We start from the raw sequence: 16,395 nt of genomic DNA on the forward strand, positions 1-16,395 counted from the left end.
GCTTCATGGACTACGGTTTCAAACTGTTCTGCTTTAAATTACTTCCGGCAATATTTGCATCCACTCTTGTGACTCACCTTAATTAAATGTCAAGGTCAGCTATTATCATTGCTAAAAACATGAATGTGGAGGTTGTTTCTGTAATTCCAATTACTATATAGGAATAGCAGAACATCAAAGTAGTGTTGTCCAAATTTTGTGGATAGAACTTTTGCAGTTGAACAACTTGAACACATTCATATTTGACACATAAAAGAAGACAGCTATCACCGAAAATGGATGTTGTGAGGTTTCTTTAGACTATTCCCTTTACATAAACCATATAAACCAAATGCTGAATTAGAGCAATTAAAAGATAGCAAAAAAGATATATTGTTTACTTACTGCAGAAAGTAGGTAGTCAAAGAATAACCCAAGACAGAGGGAGTGGCAGGGAGAAGATATCCTTTCCTTCACCTCTATGTAGGCATATTTTCACTCATAATCTCCAGAAAAAAATCACTGGAAGGAGCCAAAAGATGGAGTTAAGCCAGTTATCTTTCTTCTGCCTTTCACCCGACAACCTGGTCACATTACAGTGAGTTTTGTGTGCTGGTCTTCACATTGCTTTGTCCAGAGGAGCAAAACTTTTTGATACTGCATATGATAAATAAAAATTCATGGTGTCAGTTAGGTGCCAGTGAGGTTAGCTCTAATTTCAGAGAACTTCATAACACCTGCAAGCTTATTTGCCTTACAAGTAACTTCTGAATTTACAGTCTTGGGTTCCTTCCTGTGTGAAAGGAATATCTTTCATCCCATTTTAAATTTATTTAGTTTTGCTTTTATTCCTTTCTTGTTCAAAAAAGTTTTAAAAGGAAATAAAGGGTTTTTTATTCTCCTAATGATGCCACAGCTTTAAGATGACAGCTTAATATAAAGAAATGTAAGTTATGCTAACTGATATTTATTTATTAAAAAAAAAAAAAGTAAAGTTTTGTAGAAGCCGTAACATTTTGGGTTATTGGAAGCAGTTGTATGCATGGATAGACTGATAGAAATATTTGTATGTAAGTTTTGGCTATTATGGGCCATTAGCTCTAAAAGAGCTGATTCCTACATGATTTATTATTTTTTGAGAGTGAAGAGCTACTAGAGAAACATTAGCAACACATTTTATATCATTGTTTTAATTGTTTTTAAAAGTCAAGATATGTGTACCCCCCTGATTAGATTTAAGTATTTATCTTATTTTCTGCTTTCCAGAGAAATGTTTAAAAGAAACTGTAAGTCAATTGAAAAGTTTCCTTGTTATGAAGATGAATGGTGTAAGATCTCTTTTGCTGACTATGCTGTAACCTATGCCGATCAGCCACCAAATGCGTGGTTTGTGGTTTTTAGGTGAGTTTCATACAGCGCTATATAACTCTTATGGGGAAGTAGTATTGATACACTGTGGTTTTTCACTAACCTGCTTTAAAAACATGATTTTACATAAGTGTACTTTCCTTAAATTCTAATATATACTTTTACTTCATGTTACACAAATCATTTTATTTGCACAAATAATTTTAATATAATTTGATTTTTTTTTTTTTTTAGAGAAATATTTCTTATGCCAGAAGACATGCTTATAGTACCAAAGGTGTATACCACTATCCCTTCCTGTAGACTTCATGTTGTTGATAATGACACACTGGAGGAAATGCCACATGTCTTTTTCAAAGTGGCACCTCGTGTTTATCCCAAAAATAAGGTAAATGCCAAGAGTTGCTGTGAAAAGTATAATTTTTAAAATAACAACAATTGCCCAAATTCTGTGGACATTTTCAGCTATGTCATAATGTTCTACTTAGAAGTGCGCCCTTATTTATTTGCAAGTTTGAACAGAGACTATCACTGATCTGCTTCTGTGCTAAACCTTTTACAGTGCAGGAATAGCCTTAATTTTCTTTCCTATTTTTTACTACCGCTAAATGGAGGAATATCCTAGAATCATAGACTCGTTAAGGTTGGAAAAGGTTGGAAAAGGCCCTTAAGGTCATCCCACTTCTCTGTGCTGTGCTACTCAATGGCAATATGGTTGCTGCTGTTGCTGTCCATCTGACAGAACAACCTTCAAGAGTCAGGGGCCAAAGTAAGAATGAGGTTTGAGTAGCCTTTTTTAAGTCATGCTTACAATAATTAAATTAACATGCATCTTCAGGCACTACTGATAATTGCAGCATTGATGCCAAATACAGCTTTAGATATGCTCCCCCTCAAAGCCTGTATGTTACCTCAGAAGCATTAGTGTAAATTGCTTCTAAAAAAATAACCATATTGTTAAATAAAGATCACAGCTTCCCCTCCTCCTGCCTTTTTACCTTTAGGCTAAAGAAGACAGTTTGCTCAGTCTTTTTTGCAAGTTACATCTTCTACAGTCTTGATTACTCACTCCTCTGGACTCTTTCCAATTGCTGTTGTTTTTTTCTTGTTTATCATGCACAACACTGAGCACAGTAAACTTTGCACCAAGGATTAACTTGTGGCCATACAAATGATGAGTAAGGAACCATTAGTTTACATGTCTTCTGGGCTTTACTTCTGCTTATGTATCCAACTGTGATGCTTGCCCTATTTTGCAACACCATTGTTAACTCATGTACTTCTGTAACCCTAGGTGCTTTCCTGAAAAACTGAATCCTGTAGTTTATTGTTCTTGACAAAATATAGTGTATTGCACTACTAATTTTAATGCTATTTTTTCAGACCGTTTCTCTAGTTTAAAATAATCTTGAATTCTTCTTTTCTCTTCGTCTAAAGTTACAATCCTTCTTAGTTTGTGGTATTGGCTAATTAAGCATATATGTACTCCATTCCACCATCCACATTACTAATAAAAATACTGAATGGAATCAGGTTCAGGCTAGGTCTTTGAAATCTCACTGATTGCATCCTGCTCTTCCAAAAGGAGCAATGAATATGTGCTTTCTGGCTGTGATTGTCCAACAGCCACGCTAGTTTCTTCATGACAAAATTTCTTTAGGCTTAGAATTTCCTTAGAATGATCAAAGAGACAGTGTCAGCTGTCTCCTTCGTTCCCATAGTGTGCTTCCCTATAGAAGGAAGCTTGATTGATTTGACAGGACTTGGTTTTTGCAGTCTTTTTGCTATGTTGAGGGGGTTGCAAGGAGTTCATTTTATTAGTTATTTCATGATGTTTTCAGCCATTGGAGTTACACTGACTGATAATTTTCTAGACACCTTTGTCCATGTAAAAAAAATGCAATGTTGCAGTTCTATAGTCTTCTAGTACCTTACCTGTACTCCATCAGTTATCAAACATAATTTAAAAGTTTTGTGATTGTTTTAACCTGTTATTTAACTTTTAGATAGTTCAGAAGTTCATCAGACCTAACTAATCTAAAACCTTAATTTGTCTATATAATCATTTACTAATTCTTTACCTATTCTGGCCTGCCTCTTACCTCTTTAATATTACCCCTAATATTAACTATTCTAGCCACATGTTCACAGCTGACCTTTTCATGAAGACAGGTTTACATTTTAGCCTTCTCAGTCTCATCTCTCAATAACAAGGAACTGATAGTCTAGCACTAGGAGTAGCTTTCTTGTCTTTCTTTTGTAACTTTACTTCCAATTTCATCATACTTTTTTTTTCACTAGAATGAACTTGCCTTATCTAGTGCTTATAGTGAATATTAGCTGAGTGTGACAGGTAAGGACTGCTACTTCTGGAGGAATATGCTTAAGAAAGAAGGGTTGCAGACAAGCTCTTCAAGCTCTCAAAACTAATTTGGGATCCTCAGAGATCGGGTGTAGATTCCACCAGACAGGAAAATTCAGTTTGGAATTTGACAGTGGCAAGTAGCGGGATGCAAAAAGAAATCTCAGTGGTGGACACTACTTACTGCTTTTTAGGAAAGTGACGGGTTGTGGAAAGAACAATCACAACTTCAGATTTCAGATCTTAGCTCAGCATTTGTCCTGCTTAGCAGGATGCAACTGTCTAGTTCTGTCCTGTAAGGCAGGTTTTCCATTTCCCTGATTTTACTAACTCTTTCTCAGACCTCCTCCCATTTAACATATCTTTCTTGAATAATGATGTCCAAAATTGTACACAATATTCCAAATAAGATCTTATTGACACTTTGTGCAGTACAGTGGTTTTAATATTGGAAATGCTTGTTTTGCTGTGCACTATCCCACCTGGTACGTTCCATAATAATTTCTTTTTTCATGGGTACAGTGCAATAGCCTCAGTGATTCTGTCATTAACTAATGAAAATGGCCCTTTTTATTTTATTCCTGTCCCTCCTTGAAGAAGTCCCCACTTAAAGCAGACATTTTTGTTATTATTCTCTAAATTCATGACTGACTTATATTTTATAATATTAAATGTGTTTAATATCAGTAAAGAGTGATTTTGGTTTAAGAGCATTGTGCAGGTATGCTGCATTTTTCTACTTGTTCTTATTACATTTCTTAATCACTGCTACTGAGTTTCTCAGTAAGAATATAACCTTATACTGTACAATTTAGGTTGTTTTCTTTGTAAATGGTTTGTTAATGTTTCAGTGGACCTGCAAAAGCTATTGAAAGCTCTGTTGATGTTTTGACAAGATATTATGCAATTATTATGAAACACAGAATACAGTGGTATTATTTTAATCTGACTGTTGCCTTTCTTTTTAACAGTATTTTGTAAATAGTAGTCAATGATGTAATGCATCAAGCAAGAAATTATACAGTAGGGCTGAATTCCTAAATGTCAATATTATTACAGAAAAAAAGTCCCCTTTTTTTTTTTTCCCCCCAAATAAACCTACCAGTTAGTTGTTCTGCTTCAAAACTATGAATCAGCAATTTACAATAGAGCTAAAAAGAAATCCTATCAACAGGTATTGTTATTCTGCTGCAGAGACACTCCTGGAACACATTAAAGTTCATTTCAGAATGATTGACAGTAAGGATAAAATCTGCACACTAGTAATAATGTCTGTCATCTTTCTGCACACATTACAGTCTAGATAGAAACTAGCTACTTGCTTTGCATTATTTGGATTTTTTTTTTGCATTAAGTTTTCTTTTTACATGGTTATTTTTTCTACTGCTGGACACAGTTGTTTTTTGTTTTGTTTTGTTTTGTTTTTTTTAATTCTGTTCTTCTTATTATTCACAAGTCTTTTGAACAGATTGTAGAAAATGGTAGAGATAAACATTCCTCAAGCTTCAGCTGACCAATGAAGATAACAGTTTAAGAAATCATCACTAACAACTTATTTAGTCTAGAAAATAGAAGTCTATTTGAGCAAGGACACTCACCAGTTATTTGTCTTGACTAGTTATAGAAGGACATAAGGAAATCTTCTTACTTTACCAGAAAGTTAGTTTAGGTGGTATATTAGAAAACAACCCTTTCTGATTCTAGAGATAGCGAATTGTAACAAGATATCTAAGTAGGTAATGAAACCTCTCAAAGGTTTTTAAGAAAGAGACATAAATCTGATGGGACTGTCTAGATCTATTTGCTTATTTCTCAGTAGTGACTGATGATTACTCTGTCTTCCTACCAGCTGCAAAATTCAGTTATTGTGCTTTCTAATTGCTTATAGTATTCAGAAAGTGCTCACTCAAACAATTTTTTAATCTTAAGTCTAAATTTTCTGCATATTTGTAGTGAACATTAAGATTGTACAACCTTATCTTTATAAATAAGCATACAACAGAAAGTGTTTTTCTCATGCACGCCATACTATCAGAAAGCACTTGAATAGCTGGCTAAATCCCTCTCAGTTTCCAAGTGTACTTGTTAAGAACAGGGGGGACTTTAACTATATGTTTAAATAGATATTTAAATAAGTGAGTTCTCCTGAATCACAGCTTTGAATGGTTGCTAATACTTTGTAGTGATTAAAGGGTGTAAAGTGCCCTACAGTTACAATTGCACAAATTGGAATCGTGAATCATTTCTTTTACTTTCATTCTAAATATTCAGTAGTCCTGAAGTCACAACTCTGTATTATTGGATTCTCCTGAAATCACAACCCTATTTATTATAAGAATTTTTCAACAAAGCTTTTTTACTGGTAAATACTGATTTCTTTTAACTGAAATTTAGCAGAAGACTGCCAATTGCACTCATTATATCCCTTTTTCCTGTCCCTGCCTTTCAAGTAATCACATTCATATTGCCTTCTTTTTTCAAATACAAAATAAAATCATATTTTGAAACATTTTAAATTATGTTCTGGTTTCTCATATTCCTCTTCTCAGGATTCATAAAGAGCAGATAAATCTGCATCAGGATTATTAATTGTGTGCTGCATTTTTTATTTTTTTTTATTTTTCTAATACTAGAAATATTTTTTCTTAAATTAACATCTTCATAAAAATAAGATTAATATCCTGACATTTAATGCTGTAGTTACAATGGCATTATTACAAATAGGGGCAATATTAATTTAATCTCAGATTTGAAGACAGAATGAATCTGATCTCTGAATTTCCATGCAGAAAATTGCATTCACACATTCTTTCACACTGTGTACATCATGAAGAGACATTTTAAAATCTCTGGTTTATCAGTGAATGCAGTTATTTTCATGTTTATGTTTTATCTTTATCTAATTTTGCTTTCATATGTGTGAGGACTGCTAGCTTTTGCTACATGCCTTGTGTGTGAATTGCCAAGATATTAGTTTCCTTATCTACAGCTGTGGTCACCTTTGGAGTTAAAAGCATCTATAATCTCAAAATTGTTGTGCAGTTTTCAAATACATCAACACTTTACAATACATATCTTTCTTACATCTGGCATACAGGCCAGATGTTTCCCAGCAATAGTAGAGTATAGGTTTAATGTGGTTGTCTCAGAGCTTGGAGTGAAGGTTCTTGGCTTATGTGGTCTATAACTCTTTCTTCGTTATATCTACTACTATCACCACCACCACCACATATAGTTTTGGTAAGATATCAAGAGAGAAAAAATATTTTGTACAAAATGAGACGACTTTGATTGATACTATTGGTTTTACAAGAAAAAGAATTATAATATTACAGAACCCAGAGATGTATAGATGTGTTTTAACTGGGAGCTGTTTGCGTGGTAGTATGATGTACAAAGCAAGAAAATACATTGAATAAGTATGTTTTACTGAACTTTAGTCATATTATAAGAAGACTTTTCAGAATAGAGTACTGCACATGCTTAAATAAAAGAGTAAGAACTCATTAATATTTGTTAAATTAGACTTTATTAAACAACTTAGAGTCATCAAATTATTTGGTTAGAAAGTGACCTCAGGAGTGTGATTGTACCTGCCCCTAAAAGTAAGGCCAGCTTTGAAGTTAGATGAGATGATTGGATTTGACTTGCTATGTAACTTTTTGCCAAATACAAATTCCTGTAATAAGAGATGCTTCAGAAGTTAGGCTGTAATAGAACTAAGAGAGTCTTGCTTATGAAGAACATTTTACTGTATTAATAAGTGTAACATGTACAAAAAGTGTGTTGTATGTTGTCATAGAGTGCATTTTGAGTAGTGTTATTTCCAAGTAAAAATGACTTTTCTCCTTTCAGAAAGGATACACATTTATGGCTGAAGCACGTACTGGTGACCTTCCTGTGGCAGCTGGAAGATGGAGGCTCCGGCTTATCGGTTCTCATATTCCACTCCCATTCCTCTCCCGTGAGGCTGTAAATAATGTCTATTCTACTAAAGAAATTAGAGAATATTACATACCCAATGACAGGCATGTAATGTTCAGGTAAATATTGAGAGAAGAATGATTAAATTCTGCTTTTTATATGGACCATCCCTGATACAAAAGTATGTTCTTTCCTCTTTCTTAGAACTGGAAAGTATTAAAGCAAATATCTGAATTTTATGGACTGTCAATGTTAAATAGCAAATTTAACATTTCATTTATGAAAGTGTTATTTTCTGAAAATAACTGCCACTTAATGAAGAACAGGTATGAAGTACACAGACTGTAACTTTAAAATCCTAATAACAGTATTTTGCATTTCTGTAGGCTCAATCTTGAAATCTTATGCATAAGTCGATTACTGAAATTCCATAGTACTTTTGGGGATTAAATATGTATTAAAATCGAGATTTTGCAGGTGAGGAGAAGACATAAAGTTTGGTATATTTTTTCAGCTATTCAGATAAAGTTTTAAATAAAATCCAGAAATGCAACAATTTATTTTCTGATATATCAGACCAATTTCCATCTTGCAGTTTTGGAAGAAAAAATATACATTTTGTTTTAGCATGCAGATTCTTTTAGGACAACATTTAATAAAAATACGATGATTTAATTTGTATTAATATTTTTAAAATTTATTAAAGTTTATTAAAATCAGTTTATTCTAGCTGAATTTCAGTTCAAAAGTGACCCTGACCAAATTATTATGCTTAAGTTTTTACACAAAGGACTACACACTGCACTAAAACAGGCCCCGTGCTTAGAGCTGATCACATGTATATATTTTGAAGGTTAATTCTACAACATTTTGCCTTGATTCCCGACAATTTGTATCAATATTTCAAATCAATGTATTATTCTTGCGATAGAGGTCTATTCAACAAGAAGAATCAGGTTCAATATAAATGAAGAAAACATGTAATTGAAATATAACAATTGCAATCGAATTCTGTAAACTGTCTCTTCTTTGATGAGTTTTTTTTTTTTTCCCCTCTAATGTCGAAAATCTTTAAAAAAATCTATTTTAAAATACTTGTATAATTTTGACTCCAAATGTGCTGAATTCAGGGTGGTGGTGGTGGTGGTGTTTACTTGATTGCTGAGATTAGTCTAACAGTTTGAATTTATGAACAAAAAGCAAGTAATATATGAAGTTATGAGTCTCAACAAAAATATTATTTAAATTTTATCCTAAGACTCTAGTTCTACAGTCTTTTAATTCCACAGTCTTTTCAGTTGACCAGAGTAGCAGCTGCTATCAAATGAGATAGCTCTACCCTTTTGAAAGCAAATCTTTCTTTTTTTTCTTCTGCTCGGTTACTTTTTGATTGAAACCATTCCCTCATCTGCCTAACCATGTTTTTCAACAAATACTAGCACAGCAGAAATGCAAATGTGTATCTGAACATTTGCTAAGGCAGTGAAAAAAAGAAATGGCAAGACTACACCTTTTTTTGCAGCAGCACTTGCTTTGATCATGGATTGACTGCACTGAACTTCATTACAGGAAGCTTAGCCCATCAGATTGCAGGAAAACAATTGACTACAAACTCAATTTTAAGTGTTTGCTTCCAGGTCTGCACAAGGTTTAGGTACTTGCAGAAGAAGAATGATCTGGTATAGTTGGTTATATTACTATAATTTTTTTTCTTCCTCTTTAGGTATTCAGTAAAAGTCACAGCATCACATATTGCTACAGTGCAGGTACAAACCTCTAAATCAGATGTATTCATTAAACTACAAGTCCTAGATAATGAGGAAGAAATTGTGAGTGTCACTGGAAGTGGCCATGCAGTCATCCCTGCTTTTAATTTCTTGAGTAATGAAACACTTTTGAGTTCCCACTGTAAGTATTGTATCCTGTATTTGATAATTTTATTCACTGAGGGATATACAGTAACTTTAGATAATCACAGAAGATATTTTTTTCCTGCTTTTTCCATGATTTCCATAATTGCTTTATGATTAAGTGAAATCAGCTATATTTTTGAGCAATGGACAGGAGTCCTTGTTACTCAGCAATGAGGAAAGGTACCGAAAGGATTGACTAAAATAAGGTGTCCAGCCTTATTTTCTTCCTCTGCCTGTTAGTCTTGTTTTGTAACTGTATTGGGTCTGGCTGAGATGAAGTTAATTTTCCCCATCGCAGCCCTCATAGTGCTGTGCTCTGTATTGGTAGCTAGAAAGGTGTTGATAACACACTAGTAATTTGGCTACTGCTCGCACAGCATCAAGGCTGTCTCTCCAACATTCCCCCCCTCACCCAGTAGGCTGAGGGTGGCCAAGATCTTGGGAGGGGACACAGCCAAGACCACTGACCCAAACTGACCAAAGGGATGTTCCATACCATATGAAGTCTGCTCAGCAATGAAAGCTAAGAGAAAGTAGTAGGAGGGGGGGGCATTCGTTAATCTGACGTTTGTCTTCCGGAGCAATCACTATGTGTACAGAAGCCCTACTTCCTCGGGAGTGGCTGGACTTCGCCTGCTGATGGGAAGTAGAGAATATATCTTTTGTTTTCCTTTGCTTCTGCATGCAACCTTTGCTTCTTCTTTATTAAACTGCCTTCATGCCTTGACCCACAAGTTTTTTTCCATCTTCTCCCCCCCTGTCCTGCTGAGGAGGGGAGTGGTAGAGCATCTTGGTGGGCACCTGGTGTCCAGCTGAGGTCAACCCACCACAGTAACTGAGTAGAGTTATGCATATGCATATGCTTGCCTTTAGAATTGAAATATGTTTTATTTTCAAGATCTTGCCATTATTTGTTTAATTTTAAAGTTAAAAAAAATTTTGGCTGTTAGGAACTGATTCCCAGACCATGGGTCATGGTAGATAATTCACAGATTACACTGAGCCTTGTGGTTTAAATGCACCATCCTAAGGATCACTCCTTTTAGCAGAAGGAGGTAAAGGAGTTAAACTTCTTAATCAAGCTATTTCCATTTCATTCATAAGATTGTATACTATTTTGAATTTTTCATTAGATCTATAGGTTTCATTTTGAAAATTTATATTCTTCATAAACATTACAAGTTTGTTTAAATAAAGCAGCTGTTTATAAGCAAACAAGTCAGCTACTGTACTCTCCATGGACACCACTATACATCAATGTTGTAAGACTATAAACTCTTCAGTCCTTTTATGAAGACTTTAAAACAATGAATCTTCTGTAAATCAATCCATTTCTGCCTGTTTGAGCATATTCAGAACCTGAGGCAAAGACAAATTGTACAAATACTGGATTATTGCTTCACTAAAGCCCCAAAATAGAATCATATTTCATGTGCTCATCTCCACTATTTTCAACTGCGTAGTTTTCTAACATGATCCTTTAGAAAAATGTTTTATCTAAATTTCCAATGCTGTGTGGGAAAAATAACTAATTTAATCATGTTTATGAAACATTTTGATTTCTATCTCAACTGCACCTTGTTATTACCAGAAATGTAAAATTAAATACTATGGAGACCATGCTCTTAAAGTGTAATTCATCATTTTACAATGTTGTGGTTTTAAAGGAAGTCATGGAGAAGCTGTCATGATTCTGTGACTGAGTTGCCAAGATAATCAGTAGCTATTTTTGGTTACTGTTTTTGGAATGTGGGAATGTATTAGTAAACTTAATAGTAGACTGGTGGAAATAGAAGCAGGAAAGCTATAAAATAGCTCAGATTAGAATAAGCATCACAAATACTTGAAATAAATTGCCAAGTTACCCTCAGTAAAATGAAGAAGAATCTTTCAGGGAACTGGCTTGTTGGCAAAGATCATAGTCTGAAGACTGAAATAAGTTAAAAGGCACAATCAGGTGAAAGAGAAGAGAAATGGGTTTCAACAGATGCTGGAAGGGAGAGGATGGGGCAGAATAACTAAGAGGGACATTTTGTCGTTGCCAGACTAGCAGGGGACATAGGTGAGAAGAACTTTTCAAAATATCCTCAGAAATCAGACACATACATTAGGCTTTTATCTCTTATGTGCTGTGATACAAATAATTTCTGCTAATTTAAGATTATTTTGATCCATTGTGAATCACTCAATGAAATATGTTATATTAGCCTGATTGAAAATAGGAAGGTTTGTCATATCAGGTTCCTATTCAGCAGTGGAGCCAGTGAATGCTAACTGGAAAAACTGGTGATGAAAGATACTTTATTTCAAAGGGAATTTAAAAGAGTTTCTAGACCTGGAAAACTGACTGTAAAAAAAGTATTATGATTTTAGACCATATTTGAAGATGAAATGAATATTCTGATGCCATTTAAGTGTGTGTGAGTGTATAGAGAGCTGTCATTTAGAAGGTACAACTGTGAAGCTGTCACTGTTTGGGTTTTTTTTACAATTACTATTATTTTTACAATACTAGACCAAGTGGCCTTAATGTTGAAGTTCTTTTCCTATCTATATGCAGCCTGTATATCACAAAGACGACATTTTGTGTGTTCCAGATCTTTCAGAGCATCCAAACCAAATGAAAAGATTATGAAATGTACTCAGTATAACCAATATGACAGTACCATATTACCCAACCTGCTGAGTGTCTGTAGGTGCAATTATGGCATTGTAAAAGCATGTTTCTTTGCTGTTGTCAAAAGTTTTAGGAAATTATGGTCTGTACAATAACAATATAGGAACCTCTGTAAACACTGATGCCAAGTTCAGGTGGGGATTTGCACAATTGACATTCAGTATAAGATTCATACTGTGAGTGTCAAGTTGTTCCCTAAAAAAGTGTGTTTTCGCAGAATAGGAATAATCAGAAACCACTGGTATACCATCACCACCAAACTTGTTAGTTAAGCAAGACACAATCCTCGCATTTGAGACCTATTCAGTATTGCACATGTTCTGCCTCTCATAGAATTGATTGCTGTGTTGACAGAGGTATTCTTAAGTGAAATTATTGTGCAAGCATGAGCAATAAAACATTATCCCCCTTTCCCACCCACAATCTGTTAATTCATCTCCAGTCACAGCTGTTTTATAAATGTCTTTTATAGCTCAAAATCTACATTCAGTCAATTGATTTTGAATATATTTACCTCTTCTGAGATGTAGCAGATGTCTTGGACCTTGAACACTCGCTTGCCAATAAAGGAGTTGCATATTGACATGTTGCAAGCACAACTTGTTTTGTTGAAACAAGCACAGCAGTTCTGTAGCACAGATGGTCAAGTGAATGCTCATAATCCTTTTATTTTCCATAGTAGCAGTCTGATACAATCCAGTCTCAAAGTATCAAAATCTCATTCAGATATTTGTTTGAATCTGGAACCAAGGTAGGTATGAGTTCCTTCTAGGCGGAGCTTTGCTTAGGAAAACCAAGATTGAATATTTATGTATGCAGTAAGAAAAGAAATTTGGTGTTACAGCACCACCTGGTGACCATTGCTAGAACTATTATTTTGGTTGTGTATGAATTTTTGGGAAGTTTTCCAAGTCATCTTTCCAGCAAGGGCTGGAAATGAGTCTTATGGAGGATTCCACCATTCTGAGCTGAGTTATCTTCATGGCAGGATCATCCTCTGGGCAAACCATTACAGAATTCTTCAATACTTATGCTCTTCAGGTTTAGGAGAGAGAGGAGAACAGTGAGGCATTCATGAAAGCTAATTATAGCCTAAAGAATATAACCTCCCTTGAAACCCACCTACCTTGATAGGTAGAGGTAGGCTCCTTCAGATGGCAGTGCACAGCTCCTAAAGCCCAGAAATCAGACCTCCTGGAGAGGAGCTCACCTCTCTGTTGACTACAGGAAGGAATACATTTAGTTGGCCTCACTGCTTTAAAGCTACCTTTTTGTAAATTATTTGCACTGCCCCTTGATAACAGTGTCAGGCAGGCATTGAATATCCTTCCTGACTAGAAACTTTCATGCAAATATTACAAATGTTACCCTAAAGGCAAGTTACCCAATTGGAAAATATCTGTACATAGAGTTATTCTTATGTTTGGAATCCAAATTGTTTCTTTGCAGCAGTTTTCACACAGATATAAAAGAACAGGCAAGGCTCTTGTGTCTGGATAATGTTTCTTTTTCATCCAAATGCAGTTCTGTTGAGTGAAAACATCATGATTTTTCTTCCTTCTGATGAAAGACTTGATAATCTAACCGCTATGAGTTATGTGTCCTCTCACCTTCACAGAATGGGAAGCTAACTGATACCTGGAAAACTCAGCAGGCTCTATTTGAGTGAGAAACTATTCCACAGAAACAGGCTTCCTTAGGCATATATTTTATAAAACAACACCCACAGAGCTGCACGACTCTAAAAAATGGGTTCGAAGAAACCAAGTATTTTCTTCCTTCAAGTCTCTCTCACTGGCCTTCTTACCACAGAGACAGCAACAGGGATATCTCTGGTGCTAAAGATTCTAAATGTCATGCAGAAGAGCAACACATAGCGTGCGATCAGGAGTTTGAGACATCCTGAAGAAAGCATCTTTGCAAGGTCTTGTTTTCATTTCCTGACTTCTACTGATTTTCTCAGAAAAAAGGAAGCACTGCCTTATGCAGAGGAAAGATGAGACAGCAAGTGTTCCATGACATTTGACTTTCATAAGAAACAATATTTCCTGGCTCTCTTTGAGTTTCTAGTGGCACACTTAACCTTTTATTTGGCATTTATACACTGACACACCACCTGTAAAATTTGTTGAATCTGGTCTAATAATCCTGTCAACTCCTGTGAACTTCTGTGGATGTTTTGTCAACACACATGAAACTCTGTACATTTTTATTTTGAAGTGTTGCAATGATACAGTACCATCCTTTGCTTCTGCAATAAGCCTTTGGAAGAGTAAAGCCTTCTGTCCTCAGTGAAGTCAAAAAGATGTCTCTTTCCCATTTGATGGTCCAGTTGATGTTAGCGTAACACAGGTGAAACTGCTTCCCCAGAAGTGTTATTTTTGCCCTTAGTGAATTCTCTTTGAGATATTGCCTTCTAGAATTCTCTTTCCTTTCTCTGTTGACATTCAGGTAAGATAATATCATAGATATCAGTGTCATTAGAAATGAACACAAGTTTATGTTTTCTGGATCAATACTTCTGTTACAGCCCTTCTTTAGCACATTCCTGGTTTCACAATTTTTCCACATTAATTCCTTCCTTAGGAGACAATGATGTAACTTTATAAATGATAGACCACAAATAGTTCTATAGCTCTTTTCAAGATTGGCTTTTTTTAAACTTTAGTCAGCTATGATCTTTGTGTCAGGTTGACATAAGAGACTTTTGTAAGGGTAGGAGTTGCCAGAACTGTGGCCAGTGCCCCTCTCCCCTCCTTCCACAGGTGCACACAATTTATTAAATTAGGTTAGCTATGCAGAGATCCCATCATACAGCATACAAGGCTATCTCTATTATGTGATACATAGCATGGTGCTGTGGTGGTTAGTGCAGGAAAGAAGTGTGGGGTTTGGGGGGAAAAATTATACGGTGTGTAAACAATAGCAACTGTTATATATACAGGCTTTCAAATTTCTCATTATTTACTTTGAAGAGATTTGTGATTTGCATGCAGAATGAAATCAGGATCATATTTGGGATAAGCATAATTTTAATTGGACCCTTGTGAGCATAATACAGCATAAGAAAATTGACTATGATAATTCTTCTTTCTTATAGTTTCTGGGGGCATCCATTTACCTCATACCAATAATTCATAGAATTTCTGGACATTAACACTGAAATTTTTTATCATCTTTCAGCAAGCAAAACCCAGATTATTCAAAGTAGTACAAGGAAGGACTCAGAAACTGGAGGATCCAAAAAAAAAGGTCATATTTCATCTTCAAAGGACAGCAAAACTTCTTTCAAGCCAGGACTTGTACGAGAAGGTCCACCTATATTAGAAGATGAATCTTTCCTCTTGGAAAACTTTCAAAATAATGATGGAACTCCACAACAAGTAAGAGATTCCAAATCACTGAGATCTGGGAAAAAAAACCAACCAAACAACCAACGAATGAAGGGGTATTGATAATTCTTTTGGCACATGTTGAGATCTGATATCCTGAGGCAAGAATAAGGAATCCAAAATTAAGATTGTTGGTAGCTTCTAAATGAGGCTATGGAGAAAGGATAATGTACATATATGAATAACCAAATAACAAGGGGTCATTTTTGTTTTCAAATCAAGGTGGTATATTCAATCTTTAAATGTTCTTCATTTGCCACATCTAATTCAACTATAGCATAAATTTCAGCTAAGGGCCAAAAACTACCAGTAATGAAATTAAACTTATGATGCCTCAATGTGGGTTTTCTTTGAAATATGATGTAAGAAAAGGCCATCTTTAATAGTTTTAATAGAGAAACACCTATTGGCAGTCAGCTGAAAGCTTTAGTAACACACACACAATAGCTGCTACTTGAGCTGAGTTTCTCGGAGACGGATGACAAAAACGTGGATTTTTCTTGACTTCACCTAGTATTATTTGTCTATCTTAGAAAAATAACATTTATTTTCTAAAACAGTTCTTGTTTCTCTGTCTCCAAGTGTTTCTCTACTGTGATTTTCCCTGATAATCAATTGCAACAAAATATTCCAAGAAAAAATAAAAGAGGTTATTGAGAAATAAATTCCAGGGTTATTCCTTTGACTCAGAACTGGCTTTAGAATTTGGAAAACAATTTTTAAAGACAATAATTTCCTGTTCAGTGTGGACAATGTTTAAAATAACCCATGGACCCTGTC

General features: G+C 34.9%; 1 protein-coding gene across 1 annotated transcript in view; it reads left to right on the plus strand.

Annotated features, from left to right (window-relative positions):
* ADGB (androglobin) overlaps positions 1–16,395 on the plus strand; it is a gene marked incomplete at both ends in the record, with an annotated part of 126,416 nt that overhangs the window by 85,893 nt on the left and 24,128 nt on the right. Inside the window, 5 exons of the mRNA XM_082305584.1 lie at positions 1,246–1,380; positions 1,582–1,735; positions 7,565–7,752; positions 9,357–9,541; positions 15,407–15,606. Of these exons, the coding sequence (XP_082161710.1) occupies positions 1,246–1,380; positions 1,582–1,735; positions 7,565–7,752; positions 9,357–9,541; positions 15,407–15,606 (862 nt within the window). The remainder of the gene's footprint in view (positions 1–1,245; positions 1,381–1,581; positions 1,736–7,564; positions 7,753–9,356; positions 9,542–15,406; positions 15,607–16,395) is intronic.

This window comes from Platalea leucorodia (assembly GCF_965183815.1).
Source record: "Platalea leucorodia genome assembly, chromosome: 3".
NCBI classification, from domain to species: domain Eukaryota; kingdom Metazoa; phylum Chordata; class Aves; order Pelecaniformes; family Threskiornithidae; genus Platalea; species Platalea leucorodia.